This window comes from Salvelinus namaycush, chromosome 6, assembly GCF_016432855.1.
Source record: "Salvelinus namaycush isolate Seneca chromosome 6, SaNama_1.0, whole genome shotgun sequence".
Lineage (NCBI taxonomy): Eukaryota > Metazoa > Chordata > Actinopteri > Salmoniformes > Salmonidae > Salvelinus > Salvelinus namaycush.
In genome coordinates this window covers 3582022-3606526 of record NC_052312.1, presented here as the reverse complement: position 1 = coordinate 3606526, position 24505 = coordinate 3582022, and the positions used below count along the sequence as shown (strand labels likewise).

The 24505-nt window shown below is 44.0% G+C and overlaps 1 protein-coding gene across 1 annotated transcript in view; it reads left to right on the top strand.

Moving 5' to 3' along the window:
• LOC120049455 (arf-GAP with Rho-GAP domain, ANK repeat and PH domain-containing protein 2-like) overlaps window positions 1–24505 on the top strand; it is a 107719-nt gene that overhangs the window by 43746 nt on the left and 39468 nt on the right. The window contains exons 4-10 of the mRNA XM_038995720.1: window positions 8131–8233; window positions 9193–9385; window positions 13212–13275; window positions 14115–14278; window positions 14473–14685; window positions 14872–14977; window positions 21508–21655. Coding sequence (XP_038851648.1) covers window positions 8131–8233; window positions 9193–9385; window positions 13212–13275; window positions 14115–14278; window positions 14473–14685; window positions 14872–14977; window positions 21508–21655 — 991 coding nt within the window. The remainder of the gene's footprint in view (window positions 1–8130; window positions 8234–9192; window positions 9386–13211; window positions 13276–14114; window positions 14279–14472; window positions 14686–14871; window positions 14978–21507; window positions 21656–24505) is intronic.

Below are 24505 nucleotides of genomic sequence, written 5' to 3'. Positions count from 1 at the left end.
GTAAATGTTATTTATGTTCTCATTATGGACATCTGGCTGTACTCACTACTCTGGCCCCATGCAATGGATTCATATACACAATCAAGCCTAGTTAATTTTCTGCGTGTTTTTGGAGTGTTTGTGTGTTGGGGAGACGGGGATGTTGTGTGTGTGGGGGGCCTACAGTATGCACTTGAGTGTGTAGTTGTTGGTGTATCTGTGTGTGTCTCTCTGTGTATCTGTGTGTGTGTGTGTATGTGTGTGTGTCTCTCTCTGCGTGTGTGTCTCTCTCTGTGTGTGTCTCTGTGTGTGTGTGTGTGTCTCTCTCTCTCTGCGTGTGCGTCTCTCTCTGTGTGTGTGTCTCTCTCTCTCTCTCTGTGTGTGTGTTGGTCTCTCTCTGTGTGGGTGTGTCTCTCTCTCTGTGTGTGCGTGTCTCTCTGTGTGTACGTCTCTATGTGTGTCTGTGTGTCTCTCTATGTGTGTGTCTGTCTGTGTGTGTGTGTATCTGTGTGTGTGTGTGTGTGTCTCTGTGTGTGTGTGTGTGTCTGTGTCTCTGTGTGTTTTTGTTTGACGGCGACGCGATCATTGTAAAATGGTGCTCCCCCAGCCTCTCTGTCTCCTCATCTCTCTCCCTGTCCCCAGGCCCTCTGTCTCCTCATCTCTCTCCCTGTCCTGCTGCCTCTCTGTCTCCTCATCTCTCTCCCTGTTTTGCTGCCTTTGTCTCCTCATCTCTCTCCCTGTTTTGCTGCCTTTGTCTCCTCATCTCTCTCCCTGTCCCCAGCCCCTCTGTCTCCTCATCTCTCTCCCTGTCCTGCTGCCTCTCTGTCTCCTCATCTCTCTCTCTGTCCCCCAGCCTCTCTGTCTCCTCATCTCTCTCCCTGTCCCCAGCCTCTCTGTCTCCTCATCTCTCTCCCTGTCCTGCTGCCACTCTGTCTCCTCATCTCTCTCCCTGTCCTGCTGCCTCTCTGTCTCCTCATCTCTCTCCCTGTCCCCAGCCCCTGTGTATCCTCATCTCTCTCCCTGTCCCCCAGCCTCTCTGTCTCCTCATCTCTCTCCCTGTCCTGCTGCCTCTCTGTCTCCTCATCTCTCTCCCTGTCCCCCAGCCTCTCTGTCTCCTCATCTCTCTCCCTGTCCCCCAGCCTCTCTGTCTCCTCATCTCTCTCCCTGTCCTGCTGCCTCTCTGTCTCCTCATCTCTCCTTGTCCCCAGCCCCTCTGTCTCCTCATCTCTCTCCCTGTCCTGCTGCCTCTCTGTCTCCTCATCTCTCTCCCTGTCCTGCTGCCTCTCTGTCTCCTCATCTCTCTCCCTGTCCTGCTGCCTCTCTGTCTCCTCATCTCTCCTTGTCCCCAGCCCCTCTGTCTCCTCATCTCTCTCCCTGTCCTGCTGCCTCTCTGTCTCCTCATCTCTCTCCCTGTCCTGCTGCCTCTCTGTCTCCTCATCTCTCCTTGTCCCCAGCCCCTCTGTCTCCTCATCTCTCTCCCTGTCCTGCTGCCTCTGTCTCCTCATCTCTCTCCCTGTCCCCCAGCCTCTCTGTTTCCCCATTTATCTCCCTGTCCTTCAGTGGGAGAGTAATTAAGAGCTACATTGACTACAGATCAGTATCATAGATGAAACCCCCACACGCTGGGCGGCAAGTAGCCTAGTGGTTAGAGCGTTGTAACCTTTCTGTTACTGGCCCAAAAAGTCTGTCGTTCTGCCCCTGAACAAGGCAGTTAACTGACTTGCCTGGTTAAATAAAAGTTAAATAAAAATTCAAATAAAAAAAATGCTCTGTACCTTCACAGTCCCAGCATGCTTCAGTGTACTCTTGGTTAACCCAGAGCTAAAGTCTTCAGTATATTAGTCAGATGCTCGATTATGTTCTGGGTCCGTACATGTTAATAAGAGAAGAGATGCTAGAAGGAGGAGTGGAAACGGAACGAGGAGCTCCACCCTCTCTCTTTGAAAGTTACAAACCAAATGATCCCTTCCGAAAATGGAAAGATGCTAACATGTGAAATTGTGTCCAAATAACAATTTATGAAAAACTCTAACATTGTAACTACTGCTGTTCTTTATCCTACGTGTCCCGTTCAGTCCCAACAGAGTCTACAGTACCAATGATGTTTACCTATTGTAACGGTTTTCTTCCAGGGGTGAAGGAGAGGACCAAAGTGCAGCGCGGCTAGTGTTAAACATGTTTAATAAAGAACAAGTGAAAACACTACAAACAACAATACAAAATAACAAATGTGCAAAACCGACACAGACCTATCTGGTGCAGACAATCACAGAGACAAGAAACAAACACCCACAAAATCCCAACACAAAACAAGCCTCCTATATATGATTCTCAATCAGGGACAACGATTACCATCTGCCTCTGATTGAGAACCATATTAGGCTGGACATAGAAACAGACAAACTAGACACACAACATAGAATTCCCACCCAGCTCATGTCCTGACCAACTAAACACATACAAAACAACAGAAAACAGGTCAGGAACGTGACAGAACCCCCCCCTCAAGGTGCGAACTCCGGGCGCACCCCTAAAACTCAAGGGGAGGGTCTGGGTGGGCATCTGTCCGCGGTGGCGGCTCCGGCGCAGGACGAGGACACCACTCCACCACTGTCTTTGTCCCCGTCCTTTGAGTGGCGACCCTCGCCCACGACCTTGGCCTAAGAATCCTCCCCAAGGCCCCCACATGATTTAGGAGGTAGCTCAGGACAGAGAGGTAGCTCAGGACAGAGAGGTAGCTCAGGACAGAGAGGTAGCTCAGGACAGAGAGGTAGCTCAGGACAGAGAGGTAGCTCAGGACAGAGAGGTAGCTCAGGACAGAGGGGCAGCTCCGGACTGAGGGGCAGCTCCGGACTGAGGGGCAGCTCCGGACTGAGGGGCAGCTCCGGACTGAGGGGCAGCTCCGGACTGAGGGGCAGCTCCGGACTGAGGGGCAGCTCCGGACTGGAGGGCAGCTCCGGACTGGAGGGCAGCTCATGACTGGAGGGCAGCTCATGACTGGAGGGCAGCTCATGACTGGAGGGCAGCTCCTGACTGGCTGGCAGCTCCTGACTGGCTGGCGTCTCTGGCGGCTCCTGACTGGCTGGCGTCTCTGGCGGCTCCTGACTGGCTGGCGTCTCTGGCGGCTCCTGACTGGCTGGCGTCTCTGGCGGCTCCTGACTGGCTGGCGTCTCTGGCGGCTCCTGACTGGCTGGCGTCTCTGGCGGCTCCTGACTGGCTGGCGTCTCTGGCGGCTCCTGACTGACGGACGGCTCTAATGGCTCGTGGCAGACGGACGACTCAGACGGCGCTGGGCAGACGGACGACTCAGACGGCGCTGGGCAGACGGACGACTCAGACGGCGCTGGGCAGACGGACGGCTCAGACGGCGCTGGGCAGACGGACGGCTCAGACGGCGCTGGGCAGACGGATGGCTCAGACGGCGCTGGGCAGACGGATGACTCTGGCCGGCTGAGACGCACAATAGGCCTGATGCGTGGTGCCGGAACTGGAGGTACCGGGCTGAGGGCACGCACCTCAGGGCGAGTGCGGGGAGGAGGAACAGGGCTCTGGAGATGCACTGGAAGCCTGGTGCGTGGTGTAGGCACTGGTGGTACTGGTCTGGGGCGGGAAGGTGGCGCCGGATATACCGGACCGTGAAGGAGGACACGCGCTCTTGAGCACCGAGCCTCTCCAACCTTACCAGGTTGAATGGTCCCCGTAGCCCTGCCAGTGCGGCGAGGTGGAATAACCCGCACTGGGCTATGCAGGCGAACCGGGGACACCACCTGTAAGGCTGGTGCCATGTACGCCGGCCCGAGGAGACGTACTGGAGGCCAGATACGTTGGGCCGGCTTCATGACATCCGGCTCGATGCCCAACCTAGCCCTCCCAGTGCGGCAAGGTGGAATAGCCCGCACTGGGCTAAGCACGCGTACTGGGGACACCGTGCGCTTTACCGCATAACACGGTGTCTGACCAGTACGATGCCCTCTCACTCCACGGTAAGCCCGGGGAGTTGGCTCAGGTATCCAACCCGGCTTCGCCACACTCCCCTTTAGCCCCCCCCCCAAGAAATTTTTGGGTGAGCCTCTCGGGTTTCCAGCCAATCTGCCTTGCAAGCGCCTCATAATGCCGCCTCTCCGCTTTTGATGCCTCCAGCTCCGCTTTGGGACGGCGACACTCCTCTGGCTCTGCCCAGGGTCCTTCTCCGTCCAGGATTTCCTCCCATGTCCATTCCTCCTTGTACCGCTGCTGCTGTTGCTGCTGCCCGTTGCCACGCTGCTTGGTCCGGGTTTGGTGGGTGTTTCTGTAACGGTTTTCTTCCAGGGGTGAAGGAGAGGACCAAAGTGCAGCGCGGCTAGTGTTAAACATGTTTAATAAAGAACAAGTGAAAACACTACAAACAACAATACAAAATAACAAATGTGCAAAACCGACACAGACCTATCTGGTGCAGACAATCACAGAGACAGGAAACAAACACCCACAAAATCCCAACACAAAACAAGCCTCCTATATATGATTCTCAATCAGGGACAACGATTACCATCTGCCTCTGATTGAGAACCATATTAGGCTGGACATAGAAACAGACAAACTAGACACACAACATAGAATTCCCACCCAGCTCACGTCCTGACCAACTAAACACATACAAAACAACAGAAAACAGGTCAGGAACGTGACACCTATAGTACCAGCCAATAGTTTGGACACACCTACTCATTCAAGGGTTTTTCTTTATTTTTACTATTTTCTACATTGTAGAATAATAGTGAAGACATCAAAACTGTTCTGCCTGCGGCTATGGAACCCTGACCTGTTCACCGGACGTGCTACCTGTCCCAGACCTGCTGTTTTCAACTCTCTAGAGACCGCAGGAGCGGTAGAGATACTCTTAATGATCGGCTATGAAACCCTGACCTGTTCCCCGGACGTGCTACCTGTCCCAGACCTGCTGTTTTCAACTCTCTAGAGACAGCAGGAGTGGTAGAGATACTCTTAATGATCGGCTATGAAAAGCCAACTGACATTTACTCCTGAAGTGCTGACTTGCTGCACCCTCGACAACTACTGTGATTATTATTATTTGACCATGCTGGTCATTTATGAACATTTTAACATCTTGGCTATGTTCTGTTATAATCTCCACCCGGCACAGCCAGAAGAGGACTGGCCACCCCTCATAGCCTGGTTCCTCTCTAGGTTTCTTCCTAGGTTTTGGCCTTTCATGGGAGTTTTTCCTAGCCACCGTGCTTCTACACCTGCATTGCTTGCTGTTTGGGGTTTTAGGCTGGGTTTCTGTACAGCACTTTGAGATATCAGCTGATTTACGAAGGGCTATATAAATACATTTGATTTGATTTGATTTGAACTATGAAATAACACATGGAATCATGTAGTAACCCAAAAAATTGTTAAACAAATCAAAATATATGCCAAGAGTGTACAAAGCTGTCATCAAGGCAAAGGGTGGTTACTTTGAAGAATATCAAATATCAAATATATTTTGATTTGTTTAAAACTTTTTTGGTTACTACATGACTCCATATGTGTTATTTCATAGTATTGATGTCTTCACTATTATTCTACAGGGTAGAAAATAGTAGAAATAAAGAAAAACCCTTGAATGAGTAGGTGTGTCTAAACCTTTGACTGGTACTGTAGATCTGTCGGCGAGACATTAGCCTTAGTGCTATACACGGGACATCCATCTGTCTATGGCTCATACATATTTAACGTATGCAGAGTACACTCTCCCCAACTGTCCTTACTCTGCATCGCCCTGCATGGCTCTGCACTGCAGAACCACGTGGGTGTCATTTTACATTAAATAGACTGCTTTGGTAATTTCATCAGGTATGAGACCCTCTACCTTGTCCGCTGATCCCCCGATGAGTATTACCAGCCCACGTTTTCAGAATATTATATCAAAATATGCACATAGATTTTGATGGAGGGAGAATCGTGTGCCTGCTAGATGAAGTGGGTGGGTGTTGAAGTAGTTTTGGATGGTGAAGTTTGATTCTGTGGTGTAGTCTAAAGACATTGGATTGTGTTTGTTAGTTAGATATTCTTCAAACCTAAACTTCTATTTTTAAATCTCTCTCTCTACCTTTCTTTCTCTCTCTTTCTCCCCCTCGCCTTCTTGTCCTCTGGGACTCACTAACAAGCGCCTTGTACACTTGTCAGGGGTCCAGTGGGGTCACACAAACACCCGTGTCCCGCCATGTTCCCCTGATGTTCGTGTGTGGAAACACGCCTCAGCGCTACCGGTACCCCTCATGACATGCTCCTTTAGACACGCTCTGCTGTTCCCCTTATAACCCCTTATAACCACCGCTGCGCTATACCCCTCGCCCCCCCCCCCCCCCCCCCCCCCCAATTTTTTTTTTATCTAGCGATCGCCTGCCTCTGTGTCGAAACCATTAAGAAAGTGGTTCTCTGACCTCCTCTGCTTTTGGAGACAGAGGCAAGCCGGTGAAAGAGACATAAGAGAAAGAGGGAAAAGGACAAAACAAAGATTAATAGCTGCCTTTTGGCTTTCGGCAGTTGGGTTGTTCCTCTCTTAAACAGCAGGTATAAGCACCTTTTGTGTGTGTGTGTTTTAAATGTGTGTATGTGTTGAAGTATTTGTGTATACGTGTATACGTGGGTAAAGGTGTTGGTATATACACGTTGCATTCGGAAAGTATTCACATCCCTTGACTTTTTCCACATGTTGTTGTGTTACTGCCTGAAAATGGATCAAATAGATTGTTTTTGCTCATCCATCTACACACAATACACCATAATGACAAAGTGAAAACATGTTGTTTTTTTTGGTAGATATTTTAGCAAATATATTGAAATTTAAATACATAAATATCTAATTTACGTAAGTAAACTCAGGAACATTCGTTGTCGTCCTGGTAAGAAAAGGTGAATTAGTCTCCCAGTGTCTGTTGGAAAGCAGACTGAAACAAGTTTTCCTCTAGGATTTTGCCTGTGCTTAACTCTTTTCTATTCTAAAAAAACTGCCTTGTCCTTGCCTATGACAAGCATACCTATAACATGATGCAGCCACCACCATACATGGAAATAGGAAGTGTTACTCAGCGATGTGTTGTGTTGAATTTGCCTCAAATATTTTGCTTTGTATTCAGGACATAAAGTAAAATTCTTTACCACATTTGTTGTGTCTTATTGCAAACAGGATGCATGTTTTGGAATATTTGTCTTCTCTACAGACTTTCACGCATTTAGTTTAGTATTGTGGAGTAACTACAGTGTTGTTGATCCATCCTCAGTTTTCTCCTATCACAGCCAGTAAACTCTTCAAATTACCATTGGCCTCATGGTGAAATCCCTGAGCGGTTTCCTTCCTCTCCGGCAACTGAGTTAGGAAGGATGCCTGTATGTTTGTAGTGAATGGGTATATTGATACACCGTCCAAAGTTTAATTAATAACTTCGCCATGCTCAAATGGATATTCAATGTCAGATTTTTTTTTTTTTACCCATCTACCAATAGATGTCATTCTTTGCAAGGCATTGGAAAACCTCCCTGGTCTTTGTGGTTGAATCTGTGTTTGAAATTCACTGCTTTACTGAGGGACCTTACAGATAATTTTATGTTTAGGGTACAGAGATGAGGTAGTCATAAAACAATTATGTTATACACTATTCTTGCACACAGAGTGAGTCCATACAACTTATTATGTGACTTGTTAAGCACATTTTTACTCCTGAACGTATTATTTAGGCTTGTCATAACAAAAGGGTTGAATACTTATTGACTCAAGAAATGTCAGCTTTTTATTTTTAATTCATTTGTAAAAATGTCTAGAAACAAAATTCCACTTTCACATTATGGTTTATTGTGTGTAGGCCAATTTAATGTAATGCATTTTAAATTCAAGCTGTAACATAACTAAATGTGGAAAAAGTCAAGGGGTGTGAATACTTTATGAAGGCACTGTATTTAGGCCTCTGTGTTTTCACACACGTGTGTTGCTGTACATGTCTCGTTTTGCATTATTTACAGCAATGTACACAATGTGTTTGTGTATGTATAGTGCCAGTATTTAGACTCCTAGCTGGTTAGTTTTTAAAGCAACAGTCTCCTATCCCTTTCACCTGCACCAGGTACAGTACTGTATCTGACTTACCTGTCCCATTGTTCTCTCAGGGCTGTGTTCATGGTGGAGATCTACCTACAGTCAGACAGAGTGTTCTTGTTTGGCGCCAAGACACAGGAGACACAGCAAGACTGGGTCCAGGCTGTCGCCAAGGTGTGTGAGTGTGTGTGTATGTTTTAGTCCATTTATTTACTAGTTTTAAATAGTGTGTATCATTGTGGGTCAGTCTGCGTGTGTATCAGTGTGGGTCAGGCTGTGTGTGTATCATTATGGGTCAGTCTACGTGTGTATCAGTGTGGGTCAGTCTGCGTGTGTATCAGTGTGGGTCAGTCTGTGTGTGTATCATTGTGGGTCAGTCTACGTGTGTATCAGTGTGGGTCAGTCTGTGTGTGTATCATTATGGGTCAGTCTGCGTGTGTATCAGTGTGGGTCAGTCTGCGTGTGTATCAGTGTGGGTCAGTCTGCATGTGTATCACTGTGGGTCAGTCTACGTGTGTATCAGTGTGGGTCAGTCTGCATGTGTATCAGTGTGGGTCAGTCTGCGTGTGTATCATTGTGGGTCAGTATGTGTGTGTATCAGTGTGGGTCAGTCTGCGTGTGTATCAGTGTGGGTTAGTGTGTGACATTTGATAACACAATAGATACATTTCACCCTCCTTAACACTTGCACGCACACACACACACACACACACACACACACAGCCCCTGGAACCACCAAGAAGACATAGTAGTCTAACTGTCTCTTCTCCTGCCTGTGACAAGCTCTTGTAATGGCTCGCTACACAAAACATGTCCTCAATTCCTTTTGTTTTATCTTGCTTAACCGATCTATTAATCCCAGCTGGTGTTAGATAGTGGTAGCCATATTAGTCCACCTGTCTGTATAGTCTTAGACACCCTCGTGATTCAATTTGAGCTGCAATCAAACGGCTAAGACACTGAGAGAGAGCGAGAAAGATGTGTTGGAAGTAAATTCTGCTGGGGAAAGAAGAAGTTTCGGAAACCTTAAAGTTTGTTGCTTGTGCACAGATGTTTTTAGTTTTTCTCTGTTTGGTTTTGTTTCGCTGTGACTCTAGAGAATCGTTTTTTCTTTTTTCTTTTGTTCCCTTCAGTGTTTCGTCCCATCTAAAGTAGAGGCTATGTTGAGGAGAGACTGCGAGCTGATTGGTCGGCTCTACTTTAAGGAAGGTCATGACCTCTACCACTGGAGGGTTGGTTGGTTTGCTCTGGAAGGCTCCGCCCTCTACTTTAGTTCCGGGGAGAGGACACTGGGGGCCATGCAGCTCAAACAACTACAGGAACTCAGTAAGTATAGAGTCCATACCTAAAGACACACAAAACACACCACACACACGCCTGCACGCATACACACACACACACACACACACACACACACACACACACACACACACAAACACACACAAGGAGGAACAATGTAGGCTGATATAGAATATACAGTACAGTGTAACCTGTCTATCACAACTTGACCCTGCCTGGCATTAGTTATCATCTTGACCCTGCCTGGCATTAGTTATCATCTTGACCCTGCCTGGCATTAGTTATCATCTTGACCCTGCCTGGCATTAGTTATCATCTTGACCCTGCCTGGCATTAGTTATCATCTTGACCCTTCCTGGCATTAGTTATCATCTTGACCCTGCCTGGCATTAGTTATCATCTTGACCCTGCCTGGCATTAGTTATCATCTTGACCCTGCCTGGCATTAGTTATCATCTTGACCCTTCCTGGCATTAGTTATCATCTTGACCCTTCCTGGCATTAGTTATCATCTTGACCCTTCCTGGCATTAGTTATCATCTTGACCCTGCCTGGCATTAGTTATCATCTTGACCCTGCCTGGCATTAGTTATCATCTTGACCCTTTCTGGCATTAGTTATCAACTTGACCCTGCCTGGCATTAGTTATCAACTTGACCCTGCCTGGCATTAGTTATCATCTTGACCCTGCCTGGCATTAGTTATCATCTTTGAAGTGGCACCGTCTCTCTCCGCTGGCATGTGGTATTGACATCTCCACGCTACTGTGGAAAGTGTGAGCGTGCCCTCCTACTTCTGAGAGATAGTCGCCACACTACAGTCGTCTTTATAAGTCTTCTCAGCGGAGAGCGAAGAAGTTGCCCAGCGGGTATGTCAGCCATGTCGGCGAGAAGTTCACACGGAGTTGGCAGCCAACTAGACTTGCAAAATGTCAATTGATTGCAGCAGAATTATGTGTATGGGCAGGAAAATAAATAAATAAATATCTTTAATCCGTTTAAGGCTGACTGTAGATCAAATCGGAACGTCGCTGCTTTCCCGCCCCCTCCTCTTACCTGGGGTGGGATTAGGGAGCTGGGAGCTGCCATGACTTTCCCGATTCTCCCGGCACCCTGAAATCCATGTTTGTCACAGACGGGAAGCCTCAGAGGTACCAGAGGGGCTCTCTGTGTTCTCTTACGGGGTGAAACGTTTTGGAATCTGAGTGGAATGTAAGGAGCTCCATCCTGTGACATAGACTTTGCACCCATTAGTAACACTGTGACAGCCCAACCAGGAGGGTTGCTGCAGTGTACCACAGAAAGATCGGACATGTTTTAGACAGTTTAGAGGCATTGGGATGTTCACTAGACACTGAACCAGCTGTTCTGCTTTAGAAATGTCACTCTGGATCCAGTTTGGAGTAATATATAATATGTATAGTGGGGTTAAATTATTGACACCCTTGATAAAGATGAGCAATAATGAATGTAAACAAAAAATAATTCAAACACACTTAATAACGCCGATAATAAGCACTTCTGTTGACAGAAGCGGTGCCACATTCTCGCAGCAACTTTTGAGGATTTACACGCTGTGGTGGTCATCTGTAAAGATGTTTCTGCGAGTCGTCGCAAAAAATGGTAAATTAGCTGAATGACATGTAAAAGGCTTTCAAAATAAAAGCTTGCGGTAGACTCATTGCTCCGTTGACATTTCACTGAGATAAGTTTGTTATTGTGAGAAATATCGGAAGAAGAATACTAATTTCACATTAATATGAAAATACTACATGTCGTGTCTCAAAATCGTTATCTATCTTACCTCTATATTGTTTTATGTCCTCCGGATTCGAGAAGAAATATGACGAGTTCAACAGCCTGTCAATTAGCCTTTACTCTCACACAGCAACCAGCCTAACTGACTCAATGCTATTTTCCAGATGTATTTCTACCACTTTTAATCTCTGGCCCACGTTGATTTAGTCAGCCACTTTTGGCCGTCCTACAAGGGTAAAAACTCCAATAACTTTTGAACGGATTATGACAGAGACATGGGGTATAGACAATTGTTTTTTGTAGAAAAGTGTCTACACGACTCGTATATTATTGTACCCAATTGTCAAAATATGCATTTTGATTGGACGCCTATTGTTTCAGAACAAGAGAAGCACATCTTCAATTTAGTTTCATCAATAAAATTGATTCAGTATTTGTTACAGGGGTGTAGTTTGTAAAAATGGTGTATTATTCTTCCAAAATTGTCACTGGCCAACAAGGAAATGAAACAACTAGTGCAAGGGAAATTGGATGAGCCAGGCTTTTTGCATGAGTTCCAGCCCCTGATTCATCAAAGATAGAATCACTCCAATGATACCCATTAGCAAAACTAGGACTATGCGACTCTCTCTCTCGCTCTCTACAACACAGCACATATTGGAAAATAATAGAATCCTTCACATTGTCTCTAGTAAGCACGCAAGCGAGGTCACAGTTGATTTCCGGGCCTTTAATACACATAATTGCTTTGTGATAATGTGGGCTGTTGTTACCTTAAAACATTTTTATTTTTTTTCTCAGAAGAATGAAGAATGAAGAAGCTAAGCATATCAAGCACTTTTTTACAGGCCTGAATCCCAATACTAATTACAGGCCTAGAGGGCTGCAGAGTTAGCTTCCTTATCCCAGAAGCATAAAACGTAATAACATTTCCTCAGCGAGAGCCGAGAGGTGGATAAAGGGATTTTGATGTGTTTGTTGCATTTACCTGATCACACTGTTTTATTAATAAAGTCTTCTCGAGTCAATAGCAATCTCTGAAGCTTCTGGGTTTTTTTTTTTTTACCGCAGGTTGCTGGAAACAGAGCTAAATTCCTTGCCCTTGAAACTCTGCCAAACACAACATCAGCACATAATTTGCCACCAGAGAGTGGTGGAGATTAATTGTTTTGCCTGTTTACCTCCATATATTATTGAGAGTTTCTAGCCTAGCGGTTAAAAGCGTTGGTCCTGTAACCAAAATGTCGCTGCTTCAAACCCCTTGAGCCGACTAGGTGAAAAATCTGTCGATGTGCCCTTGAGCAAGGCACTTAACCCTAATTGCTCCTGTAAGTCGCCCTGGATAAAAGCGTCTGCTTAACGACTTAATTGTAAATGTTGTAATCGCAGTGTTACCTGTGGTTTTATATGATCTTCTTAAAATGCTTGACAGTAAAGCAGACTGGATTGTTCTAAAATATAGTGTAGTTTGTGGCCAATATGAAACTAAATAAATAGGAGAGAAAGAGATTCATGGGTGTGAAAGTAATTGGCATGTAGCACATACAAGTTGTGCTATGTACTGTGTGTGTGTGTGTGTGTGTGTGTGTGTGTGGTATGTGTGAGAGGAGGAAGGTGTATGGAGGAAGGGGGTGTAGAATAATACAAACCAGTGCGATCTGATTTTGCACCACCCAGGCCAACACATTGTAACAACTGACGATTGTGCGAAGCTTGAGGAAGGCTACCTAAAACGTTTGACTCAAGCCCCAGTTCCCCCTACTGAGTGAACCTCACACAGGTACATCAACAAGACAACGACCAGATGCATACAGTAGTGTCGGATACACAGCAATGGGAAAATGTTACTTACTCCAGTGTGAAGCATTTATGGGAGCCGTCACAATCACTCTCTTAGATTTTTCCCTCTCTTTCTGTCTCGTTCGCCCTGTTTTCTGCTGTCCGAGCAGTGTGTAGCTTTGCTTACGACAACTGCTTCTAGAAGGAACACTTTTCCCCCCATATAGCGAGGAATCCTCTATAAGTGCAGTGTAGCTATGCTTTGTTTCAGCGTTGTTTCAGCTGTGAACATACTACCCAGTGTTCTCTTTTCTCAGCTGTTTCCACACATGTAGAAGGTGAGGAGAGGATCCAAGTGCTCTTGATGGTGGAGGGTGGAAGGTATGTGTATCTGTGGTTTGTTTGTTTCCAGCGTGCTTTGCAGGTTTGACACTGTGTTCTGATGTGTGTATTTTCCATTGCAGTGTTTTCCCTATACTCATTTAGCAGTGGCGGGCTGCTGCTGCTAAATCGTGGCCACCACTTAAAAAAAGATGACAAAAATAAATATATATACAGTATATTTTTAGTGTGAACTTAAACTTCTCAAAGCAGATTTAAAGTATGTAGAAAAGATAATATTTTTTAATTAGATCTTTGAGAACTAACAAACACCAGAATAAAATCTCGATAGTCAGGGAGAATCTAAATTCCTAAAATGTCATGACACGAGGTCCACATTGGTTGTCTGGGTCACTAAGATAGCATAATAACATGGCAAATGTGTGAAATAAGTTTTAAAATAGCTAAATGTTGCTGTGTAGAATTGCAAGAAATTAACTTTAAAAAATGATTTACTTTCTCTTGGCCCTATGACAGAATGTGTATCATTGCAGGAAACTAGCTTTAAAACCAAACATTTCTCTCCGTCCCATGGCAAAACATTTAAAATGGCATGAAATCAGCTTTTAATCAGCAAAATGTTCTCTCTGCGGCCAAGAGGGCCTCAAAATTTTGGGGCCGGAGACTGCGCCATTAGCCATGCCCACTACCCCCCCCCCCCCCCCCCCCCCACTAACTTTGCCACCTCTGCTGAAAAAATCGTAGGGGAAACACTGCATTGTTTGTGTTTGAGAATTAAATAGTAGGGTATTAGACATTTGTCAATGTCTATTTTCCTAAAAATGCTGTATGGTATCTCTGAGACATTTTTAGTTTGACTTTTTTCTGCTTTCGTACAGAACTGTGTACATCCATGGTTTCAACAAAGTGGACTTTGCGCTGTGGCACTCTGCGATCAAATTGGCCTCTGGCACGGACGGCAGGGCTCTAAGCAACCAGCAGCTGAGTAAAAAGGGCGTCCCCATCGTTGTGGACAGCTGCATAGCTTTTGTCACCCAGTACGGTGAGCATCTGGTCTCCCATTCAGGGACTGACCAGGACCCGACCCTACTTAGCTTCAGAGGCAAGCCAGCAGTTGGATGCAGGGTGGTATGCTGCTGGCTGAATACATGAGGGTTTGAGGACTTGTTTTCATGCTGTCTCTCTCTCACTCCCTCTCCCCTCCTCCTTCCCCTACCTTTTCTCACATTCCTCTAGGTCTGTGCCATCAGGGGATCTACAGCGTTAGGGGGGACCCGGGCCGTGTATCCCTGCTCCTGGGGGCCTTCAAGCAGGACGCCCGCAACGTGAAGCTCCATGTCCTGGAGCACCAACTGGAGGACGTCACTGACACCCTGAAGACCTTTCTGTCCCAGGCCGAGGACGCCTTGCTGACCAAGGAGCTCTACCCCTACTGGGTGTCTGCACTAGGTGTGTAGAGGCACAGATTACCTTGGATTGTTTAATATTGATGTAGAAGTGATGCATATTTATATACCTTTTGGGTAATTTGGGTAATTTCGTTGGGTCAGTGTATCATGTACTCTATTGTAGCTTTATTTATATTTTGTGGGTCTTTTGTTTTAATCAATGGCCTCCTTTCTTTGGTGAGTGTAGATGAGGAGGATGAGAAACGGAGAGTGGAGAAGTACTCTAGATTTATCCAGAGTCTTCCCAAGATCAACAGATCCACCCTGACTGCTCTGCTGCAACATCTCTACAGGTGAGGGTCCAAGGCTGAAGATACCCTCTGGTCCACACACACACACACACACACACACACACACACACACACACACACACACACACACACACACACACACACACACGGTTTGTGTGTACAAACTGCAAAAATCATCCGGTCAAAGCTACCCTACACTCATCATGTCACTGTTCCTTTCACTGTAATGCACTGCAGACACATTTTCAGACGAGTATTTCACAATAACAAGCACTTACGAACATGTAGGTCAAGTAGTTTGTCTGAAAAGGAGAGCCTGACTATGATACTATACTCCGAGGGTACAAAACACAAGAAACACCTTCCTAATTTTGAGTTGCGCCCCCTTTTATCCTCAGAACAGCCTCAATTCGTCGGGGCATGGACTACAAGGTGTTGAAAGCGTTCCACAGGGATGTTGGCCCATATTGACTCCAATGCTTCCCACAGTTGTGTCAAGTTGTTTGGATGTCCTTTGGGTGGTGGACCATTCTTGATACACACGGGAAACTTACCTCGTTCAAAGGCACTTAAATCTTTTGTCTTGCACATTCACCCTCTGAATGGCACACGTAACACAATCCATGTTTCAATTGTCTCATGGCTTAAAAATCCTTCTTTAACTTGTCTCCTCCCCTTTGTCTACACTGATTTGAAGTGGATTAAACAAGTGACATCAATAAGGAATCACAGCTTTCACCTGGTCAGTATGTTATAGAAAGAGCAGGTGTTCTTAATATTTTGTAACCTCAGTCTATATATCCTGATCATCATAATGTATACAGTACCAATCAAAAGTTTGGACACACCTACTTATTCAAGGGTTATTATTTAGTTTGACTATTTTCCACATTGTAGAATAATAGTGAAGACATCAAACTGTGAAATAACACATATGGAATCATGTAGTAACCAAGAAAGTGTTAAAAAATGCAAAATATCTTTTATATTTGAATTCTTCAAAGTATCCACCCTTTGCCTTGCTTTTCACACTCTGCTTTGTACATTATATAGTCTGAATATTATATTATATATATAGTCTGAATATCATGATATATATCGTCTGAATATCATGATATATATAGTCTGAATATCATGATATATATATAGTCTGAATATTATAATATATATAGTCTGAATATCATGATATATATATACATAGTCGGAATATTATATTATATATATATAGTCTAAATATCATAATATATATAAAGTCTGAATATCATAATATATATATATATTTAGTCTGAATATCATATTATATATAAAGTCTGAATATCATAATATATATATATATATATATTTAGTCTGAATATCATAATATATATATATATATATAGTCTGAATATTATAAAATATATATATATATTTAGTCTGAATATCATAATATATATATATATATATAGTCTGAATATTATAAAATATATATATATATTTAGTCTGAATATTATAATATATATAGTATGATATTCAGACTATATACTGTATATTATTGTATTCAGACATATAGTATTAATATCATAACACGGTTGAAGTCGGAAGTTTACATTCACTTAAGAGTCATTAAAACTAGTTTTTCAACAGCTCCACAAATGTCTTGTTAACAAACTATAGTTTTGGCAAGTCGGTTAGGACCTCTACTTTGTGCATGACACAAGTAATTTTTCCAACAATTGTTTACAGACAGATTATTTCACTTATAATTAATTGTATCACAATTCCAGTGGGTCAGAAGTTTACATACACTAAGTTGACTGTGCCTTTAAACAATTCTAGAAAATGATGTCAAGCTTTAGAAACTTCTGATAGGCTAATTGACATAATTTGAGTCAATTGGAGGTGGACCTGTGGATGTATTTCAAGGCCTACCTTCAAACCCAGTGCCTCTTTGCTTGACATAATGGGAAAATCAAAAGAAATCAGCCAAGACATCAGAAAAATAATTATAGACCTCCACAAGTCTGGTTCATCCTTGGGATCAATTTCCAAATGCCTGAAGGTACCACACTCATCTGTACAAACAATAGTACGCAAGTATAAACACCATGGGACCACACAGCCGTCATACCGCTCAGGAAGGAGAGGCATTCTGTCTCCTAGAGATGAACGTACTTGGTTGAGAAAAGTGCAAATCAATCCCAGAACAACAGCAAAGGACCTTGTGAAGATGCTGGAGGAAACAGGTACAAAAGTATCTATATCCACAGTAAAACGAGTCCTATATCGACATAACTTGAAAGGCTGCTCAGCAAGGAAGAAGCCACTGCTCCAAAACCACCATTGAAAAATCCAGACTACGGTTTGCATCTGCACATGAGGACAAAGATTGTACTTTTTGGAGAAATGTCCTCTGGTCTGATGAAACAAAAATAGAACTGTTTGGCCATAATGACTACTGTTATGTTTGGAGGAAAAAGGGGGAGGCTTGCAAGCCGAAGAACACCTTCCCAACCGTGGCAGCATCATGTCGTGGGGGTGCTTTCCTGCAGGAGGGACTGGTGCACTTCACAAAATAGATGGCATCATGAGGAAGGAACATTATGTGGATATATTGAAGCAACATCTCAAGACATCAGTCAGGAAGTTATAGCTTGGGTCTTCCAAATGGACAATGACCCCAGCATACTTCCAAAGTTGTGGCAAAATGGCTTAAGGACAACAAAGTCAAGGTATTGGAGTGGCCATCACAAAGCCCTGACCTTAATCCTATAGAAAATTTGTGAGCAGAACTAAAAAAGTGTGTGCGGGCAAGGAGGCCTACAAACCTGACTCAGTTACACCAGCTCTGTCAGGAGGAATGGGCCACAATTCACCCAACTGATTGTGCGAAGCTTGAGGAAGGCTACCTAAAACGTTTGACTCAAGTTAAACAATTTAAAGGCAATGCTACCAAATACTTATTGAGTGTATGTAAACTTCTGACCCACTGGGAATGTGATGAAAGAAATAAAAGCTGAAATAAATCATTATCTCTACTATTATTCTGACATTTCATATTCTTAAAATAAAGTGGTGATCCTAACTGACCTAAGACAGGGAATTTTTACTAGGATTAAATGTCAGGAATTGTGAAAACTGAGTTTAACTGTACTAGGCTAAGATGTACACACACACACACACACACACACACAGTTTGTGTGTGGGTGGTAAGTGAGACAACAACACAGACTTGGGCACATCGGCATAGCAATGCCACCTGTTCTTATTGACACTTCTAACCCACAATCCCTTGCTCTGCAGAAGTCACTTAATTTACCCATAACGCCATTCTGTATTTTACATAACCTCCTCTGGGTGTGAATGATACCACGTTGTGTGTCAGCACAGGATGCCACTACTTTCAGCCCACTACAGTAAAAATAAACCATTTTTAAATGGTTAATGTAGATGGTTTTTTTTAACCAGACTCTCGTGTCCCATGGTTTACCAGATAGAGTTAAATCCAAAATAAAATAACCTTGAGAACTAGTCTAGAACACATTCTCCCCCAATTCCACCCTTCTAGGAAAGTAGATATGGACATACAGTAGATACAGCATATTTCTACTTCTGTTAGATACTGTAAATACTTATAATTCACTACTACTACTTGTCTGGGCTGATGAGGTCTTGCACACTGATGCTTACCGTGCTGCTGTTCTGCTCCGAAGCCACAGTGTAAACGTTGGATGATTAATCTGACTATTATGGTAATGAGCGGAATGTTTGGAGAAGATTTCCACCGTACCTTACTTCCTTGTTAACCTACAGATATACGAGATACCAGACCCAGTCTGAGGGATGGCTCTGGAAATCTCTTCCATCTCCACTGAGTTAGGTCAATCTGCTTTTAGTTTTTGTGCACCTTACTTGTGGAGTAATCTCGAGAGGCTCTCTACAATTTGGTGCCTGTAGGGCAATTCAAAAGGCTGATTGAGGACCTTTTCACTGACAAATGTGTTTGTTTTCCATGCTTGTGTTTTGATTTCCGTGTATTGATGTGTATAGTGTATATTGATGTGTTTTTATGTGTGTACGGGGCTCAATTCTAAAAATAGACATTGTTCTCAGCATGACTCCCTGTCAAAATAAAGGTGCAATGAAATAAAAAATACTTAATTGGGTATTTTGCTGGAATTTGAACTGTGGCCTGGTTTAACGTCTCCTACAGTCATTACCTAGACTGTGGCGTGGTTTAACGTCTCCTACAGTCATTACCTAGACTGTGGCCTGGTTTAACGTCTCCTACAGTCATTACCTGGACTGTGGCCTGGTTTAACGTCTCCTACAGTCATTACCTGGACTGTGGCCTGGTTTAACGTCTCCTACAGTCATTACCTAGACTGTGGCCTGGTTTAACGTCTCCTACAGTCATTACCTGGACTGTGGCCTGGTTTAACGTCTCCTACAGTCATTACCTGGACTGTGGCCTGGTTTAACATCTCCTACAGTCATTACCTAGACTGCGGCCTGGTTTAACGTCTCCTACAGTCATTATCTAGACTGTGGCCTGGTTTAACGTCTCCTACAGTCATTACCTAGACTGCGGCCTGGTTTAACATCTCTTACAGTCATTACCTAGACTGTGGCCTGGTTTGACATCTCTTACAGTCATTACCTAGACTGTGGCGTGGTTTAACATCTCCTACAGTCATTACCTAGACTGTGGCCTAGTTTAACATCTCCTACAGTCATTACCTAGACTGTGGCCTGGTTTAACATCTCTTACAGTCATTACCTGGACTGCGGCCTGGTTTAAAAACTCTTACAGTCATTACCTGGACTGCGCCCTGGTTTAACATCTCCTACAGTCATTACCTAGACTGCGGCCTGGTTTAACATCTCTTACAGTCATTACCTGGACTGCGGCCTCGATTAACATCTCTTACAGTCATTACCTAGACTGCGGCCTGGTTTAACATCTCTTACAGTCATTACCTAGACTGTGGCCTGGTTTAACGTCTCCTACAGTCATTACCTAGACTGTGGCCTGGTTTAAAATCTCCTACAGTCATTACCTAGACTGTGGCCTGGTTTAACATCTCTTACAGTCATTACCTAGACTGCGGCCTGGTTTAACATCTCTTACAGTCATTACCTAGACTGTGGCCTGGTTTAACATCTCCTACAGTCATTACCTAGACTGTGGCCTGGTTTAACATATCTTACAGTCATTACCTAGACTGTGGCCTGGTTTAACATCTCCTACAGTCATTACCTAGACTGTGGCCTGGTTTAACAACTCCTACAGTCATTACCTAGACTGTGGCCTGGTTTAACAACTCCTACAGTCATTACCTAGACTGTGGCCTGGTTTAACATCTCCTACAGTCATTTCCTAGACTGCGGCCTGGTTTAACATCTCCTACAGTCATTACCTAGACTGTGGCCTGGTTTAACGTCTCCTACAGTCATTACCTAGACTGTGGCCTGGTTTAACGTCTCCTATAGTCATTTCCTAGACTGCGGCCTGGTTTAACATCTCTTACAGTCATTACCTAGACTGTGGCCTGGTTTAACATCTCCTACAGTCATTACCTAGACTGTGGCCTGGTTTAACGTCTCCTACAGTCATTACCTAGACTGTGGCCTGGTTTAACATCTCTTACAGTCATTACCTAGACTGTGGCCTGGTTTAACATCTCTTACAGTCATTACCTAGACTGTGGCCTGGTTTAACATCTCCTACAGTCATTACCTAGACTGTGGCGTGGTTTAACATCTCATACAGTCATTAACTAGACTGTGGCCTTGTTTAACATCTCCTACAGTCATTACCTAGACTGCGGCCTGGTTTAATGTCTCCTACAGTCATTAACTAGACTGCGGCCTGGTTTAACATCTCTTACAGTCATTAACTCGACTGTGGCCTGGTTTGACATCTCTTACAGTCATTACCTAGACTGTGGCGTGGTTTAACATCTCTTACAGTCATTACCTAGACTGTGGCGTGGTTTAACATCTCTTACAGTCATTACCTAGACTGCGGCCTGGTTTAACGTCTCCTACAGTCATTACCTAGACTGTGGCCTAGTTTAACATCTCCTACAGTCATTACCTTGACTGTGGCCTGGTTTAACATCTCTTACAGTCATTACCTGGACTGCGGCCTGGTTTAACATCTCTTACAGTCATTACCTGGACTGCGGCCTGGTTTAACATCTCCTACAGTCATTACCTAGACTGCAGCCTGGTTTAACATCTCTTACAGTCATTACCTAGACTGCGGCCTGGTTTAACATCTCTTACAGTCATTACCTAGACTGTGGCCTGGTTTAACGTCTCTTACAGTCATTACCTCTAGTTCCCAGCACACATGCTCATGCTGTTGACCAGGGAGTGTGTACATAGTTTGGTTGTGTACGAGGGGGACATTGTGTGTAGCTGTGCTTTTAGGTGTGTGTATGTGTGTGTGTGTCTGTGTCTGTGTCTGTTCCTGTGTGTGTATTTAAGCATTTGTGGGTTTATGTACTGTACTTACAGTATGTGTATGAGTCTATGTCACCTATATGTGTGTGTATCAGTGTGTCCTCCTGTATATCTATACTGTGTAGGGTCCAGAGGTGCTCCCATATAAACCAGATGCAGACCAGAGACTTAGCCTGTGTGTTCTCCTCGTGTCTCTTCCAAACCGAGGGACAAACCACACCGGAGATCAGCGTGGTCCAAGACCTCATCACCAACTATGTACAACTTTTTGGGGTAAGTTGTGTCTATCTACCTGTCATATATACTGACCAAAAATATACACGCAACATGTAAAGTGTTTGTCCCATGTTTTCATGAGCTGAAATAAAAGATCCCATACATTTTCCATACACGCCAAAATATTATTTAGCTGAAATGTTGTGCACAAATTTGCTTAAATCACTGTTAGTGAGCATTTCTACATTGTCAAGATGATCCATCCACCTGACAGGTGTGGCATATCAAGAAGCGGATTAAACAGCATGATCATTACACAGGTGCACCTTCTGCTTTGGACAATAAAAGGCCACTCTAAAATGTGCAGTTTTGTCACAAAACACAATGCCACAGATGTCTCAAGTTCTGAGGGAGCGTGTAATTGGCATGATGCCTGCAGTAATGTCCATCAGACATTTGTTAATTTTTCTACCATTAGCCGCTTCCAACGTCATTTTAAAGAATTTGGTAGTACCTCTAACCAGCCTCATAACCGGAGACCACGTGTAACCACGCCAGCCCAGGTTCTCCACATCCGGGCTTCTTCACCTGCAGGATCGTCTGAGACCAGCCACCAAGAAAGCTGATGAAACTGAGGGGTATTTCTGTCAGTAATAAAGCTCTTTTGTGGGGAAAACTCATTCTGATTGGCTGGGCCTGGCTCCCCAGTGGGTGGGCCTATGCCCTCCCGGGCCCACCCATGGCAGCGCTCCTGCCCAGTCATGCGAAGTCCATTGATTAGGGCCTAATGAATTGATTTCAATTGACTGATTTCCATATATGAAATGTAACTTAGTAAAATCATTGAAATTTAATCATTTTGTGTTAATATTTTCATTCAGTATACTTGAGTGTGAGTGTCTGAAACTTAAACCAGTGAGTGTCAAACTTAAAACTGTGAGTGTCTGAAACTTAAAACTGTGAGTGTCTGAAACTTAAAACAGTGAGTGTCTGAAACTTAAACCAGTGAGTGTCTGAAACTTAAAACTGTGAGTGTCTGAAACTTAAAACTGTGAGTGTCTGAAACTTAAAACTGTGAGTGTCTGAAACTTAAAACAGTGAGTGTCTGAAACTTAAAACAGTGAGTGTCTGAAACTTAAAACAGTGAGTGTCTGAAACTTAAAACAGTGAGTGTCTGAAACTTAAAACAGTGAGTGTCTGAAACTTAAAACAGTGAGTGTCTGAAACTTAAAACAGTGAGTGTCTGAAACTTAAACCAGTGAGTGTCTGAAACTTAAACCAGTGAGTGTCTGAAACTTAAGCCAGTGAGTGTCTGAAACTTAAACCAGTGAGTGTCTGAAACTTAAAACTGTGAGTGTCTGAAACTTAAAACAGTGAGTGTCTGAAACTTAAAACAGTGAGTGTCTGAAACTTAAACCAGTGAGTGTCTGAAACTTAAACCAGTGAGTGTCTGAAACTTAAACCAGTGAGTGTCTGAAACTTAAACCAGTGAGTGTCTGAAACTTAAACCAGTGAGTGTCTGAAACTTAAACCAGTGAGTGTCTGAAACTTAAAACATTGAGTTTTAAGTTTCAGAGCGTTCTTAGTGTCACACTAATTCTTCCGGGAACGCCTGGCTCCCTCTCTTTTTCCCACCTAGAGGAGGACTGTTCTCTCCATTCATCCCTCCGTTCATCCTTCCATTCATCCTTCCATTCCCTCTTAATCAGGTTGGAATGCTGCTGTTGTTCGCATGACAAATACCCATTAAGCTGAACCAATGAGGACCCAATCTCAGTGAATACACACACCACCACCGTGGCATAAAATGAGTGAGATGTTCAGGCTAATTAGGAATGTCATTATGTGGTGGAATGCTGCGGATGTGGGCTTTTTATCAGACCCCAACACACTGTGTGTGTGTGTGTGTGTGTGTGTGTGTGTGTGTGTGTGTGTGTGTGTGTGTGTGTGTGTGTGTGTGTGTGTGTGTGTGTGTGTGTGTGTGTGTGTGTGTGTGTGTGTGTGTGTGTGTGCGCGCATTCACATTTGTGTGTATGTCTTTTCTCTCTCTCTCCAGTCTTCATTGCGATGCATAGCCCTGACAAAGCAAATTGTTCTCTGAAAGTGATGGGGGGGGGGGGGGGAGTTCGAATAAAAAGTGTAATTTTCCTACCTCGCTTTGAAACCACACGATGTGGAATTACAGTTGTGTCCAGTAACTTTAATGTTAATTTAAGCTAAAAGGAACGAACTATAGCGATGGGCTACTGGAGTCATTTATTCAGCTGATAATAAACCACCCGCTGAACAATCCAACTGAACTTCCCATTGCTATAATTCGTTCCTTTTAGCTTAAATTAAAGTTAAAGTTACTGGACACAACTGTAATTCCACATTGTGTGGTTCTATATAATTAAAGGGAATTTCTATTTTTACCCAAAATGTTATACAGTGGGGAGAACAAGTATTTGATACACTGCCGATTATGCAGGTTTTCCTACTTACAAAGCATGTAGAGGTCTGTCATTTTTATCATAGGTACACTTCAACTGTGAGACGGAATCTAAAACAAAAATCCAGAAAATCACATTGTATGATTTTTAAGTAATTAATTTGCATTTTATTGCATGACATAAGTATTTGATCACCTACCAACCAGTAAGAATTTCGGCTCTCACAGACCTGTTAGTTTTTCTTTAAGAAGCCCTCCTGTTCTCCACTCATTACCTGTATTAACTGCACCTGTTTGAACTCGTTACCTGTATAAAAGACACCTGTCCACACACTCAATCAAACACTCCAACCTCTCCACAATGGCCAAGACCAGAGAGTTGTGTAAGGACATCAGAGGTAAAATTGTAGACCTGCACAAGGCTGGGATGGGCTGCAGGACAATAGGCAAGCAGCTTGGTGAGAAGGCAACAACTG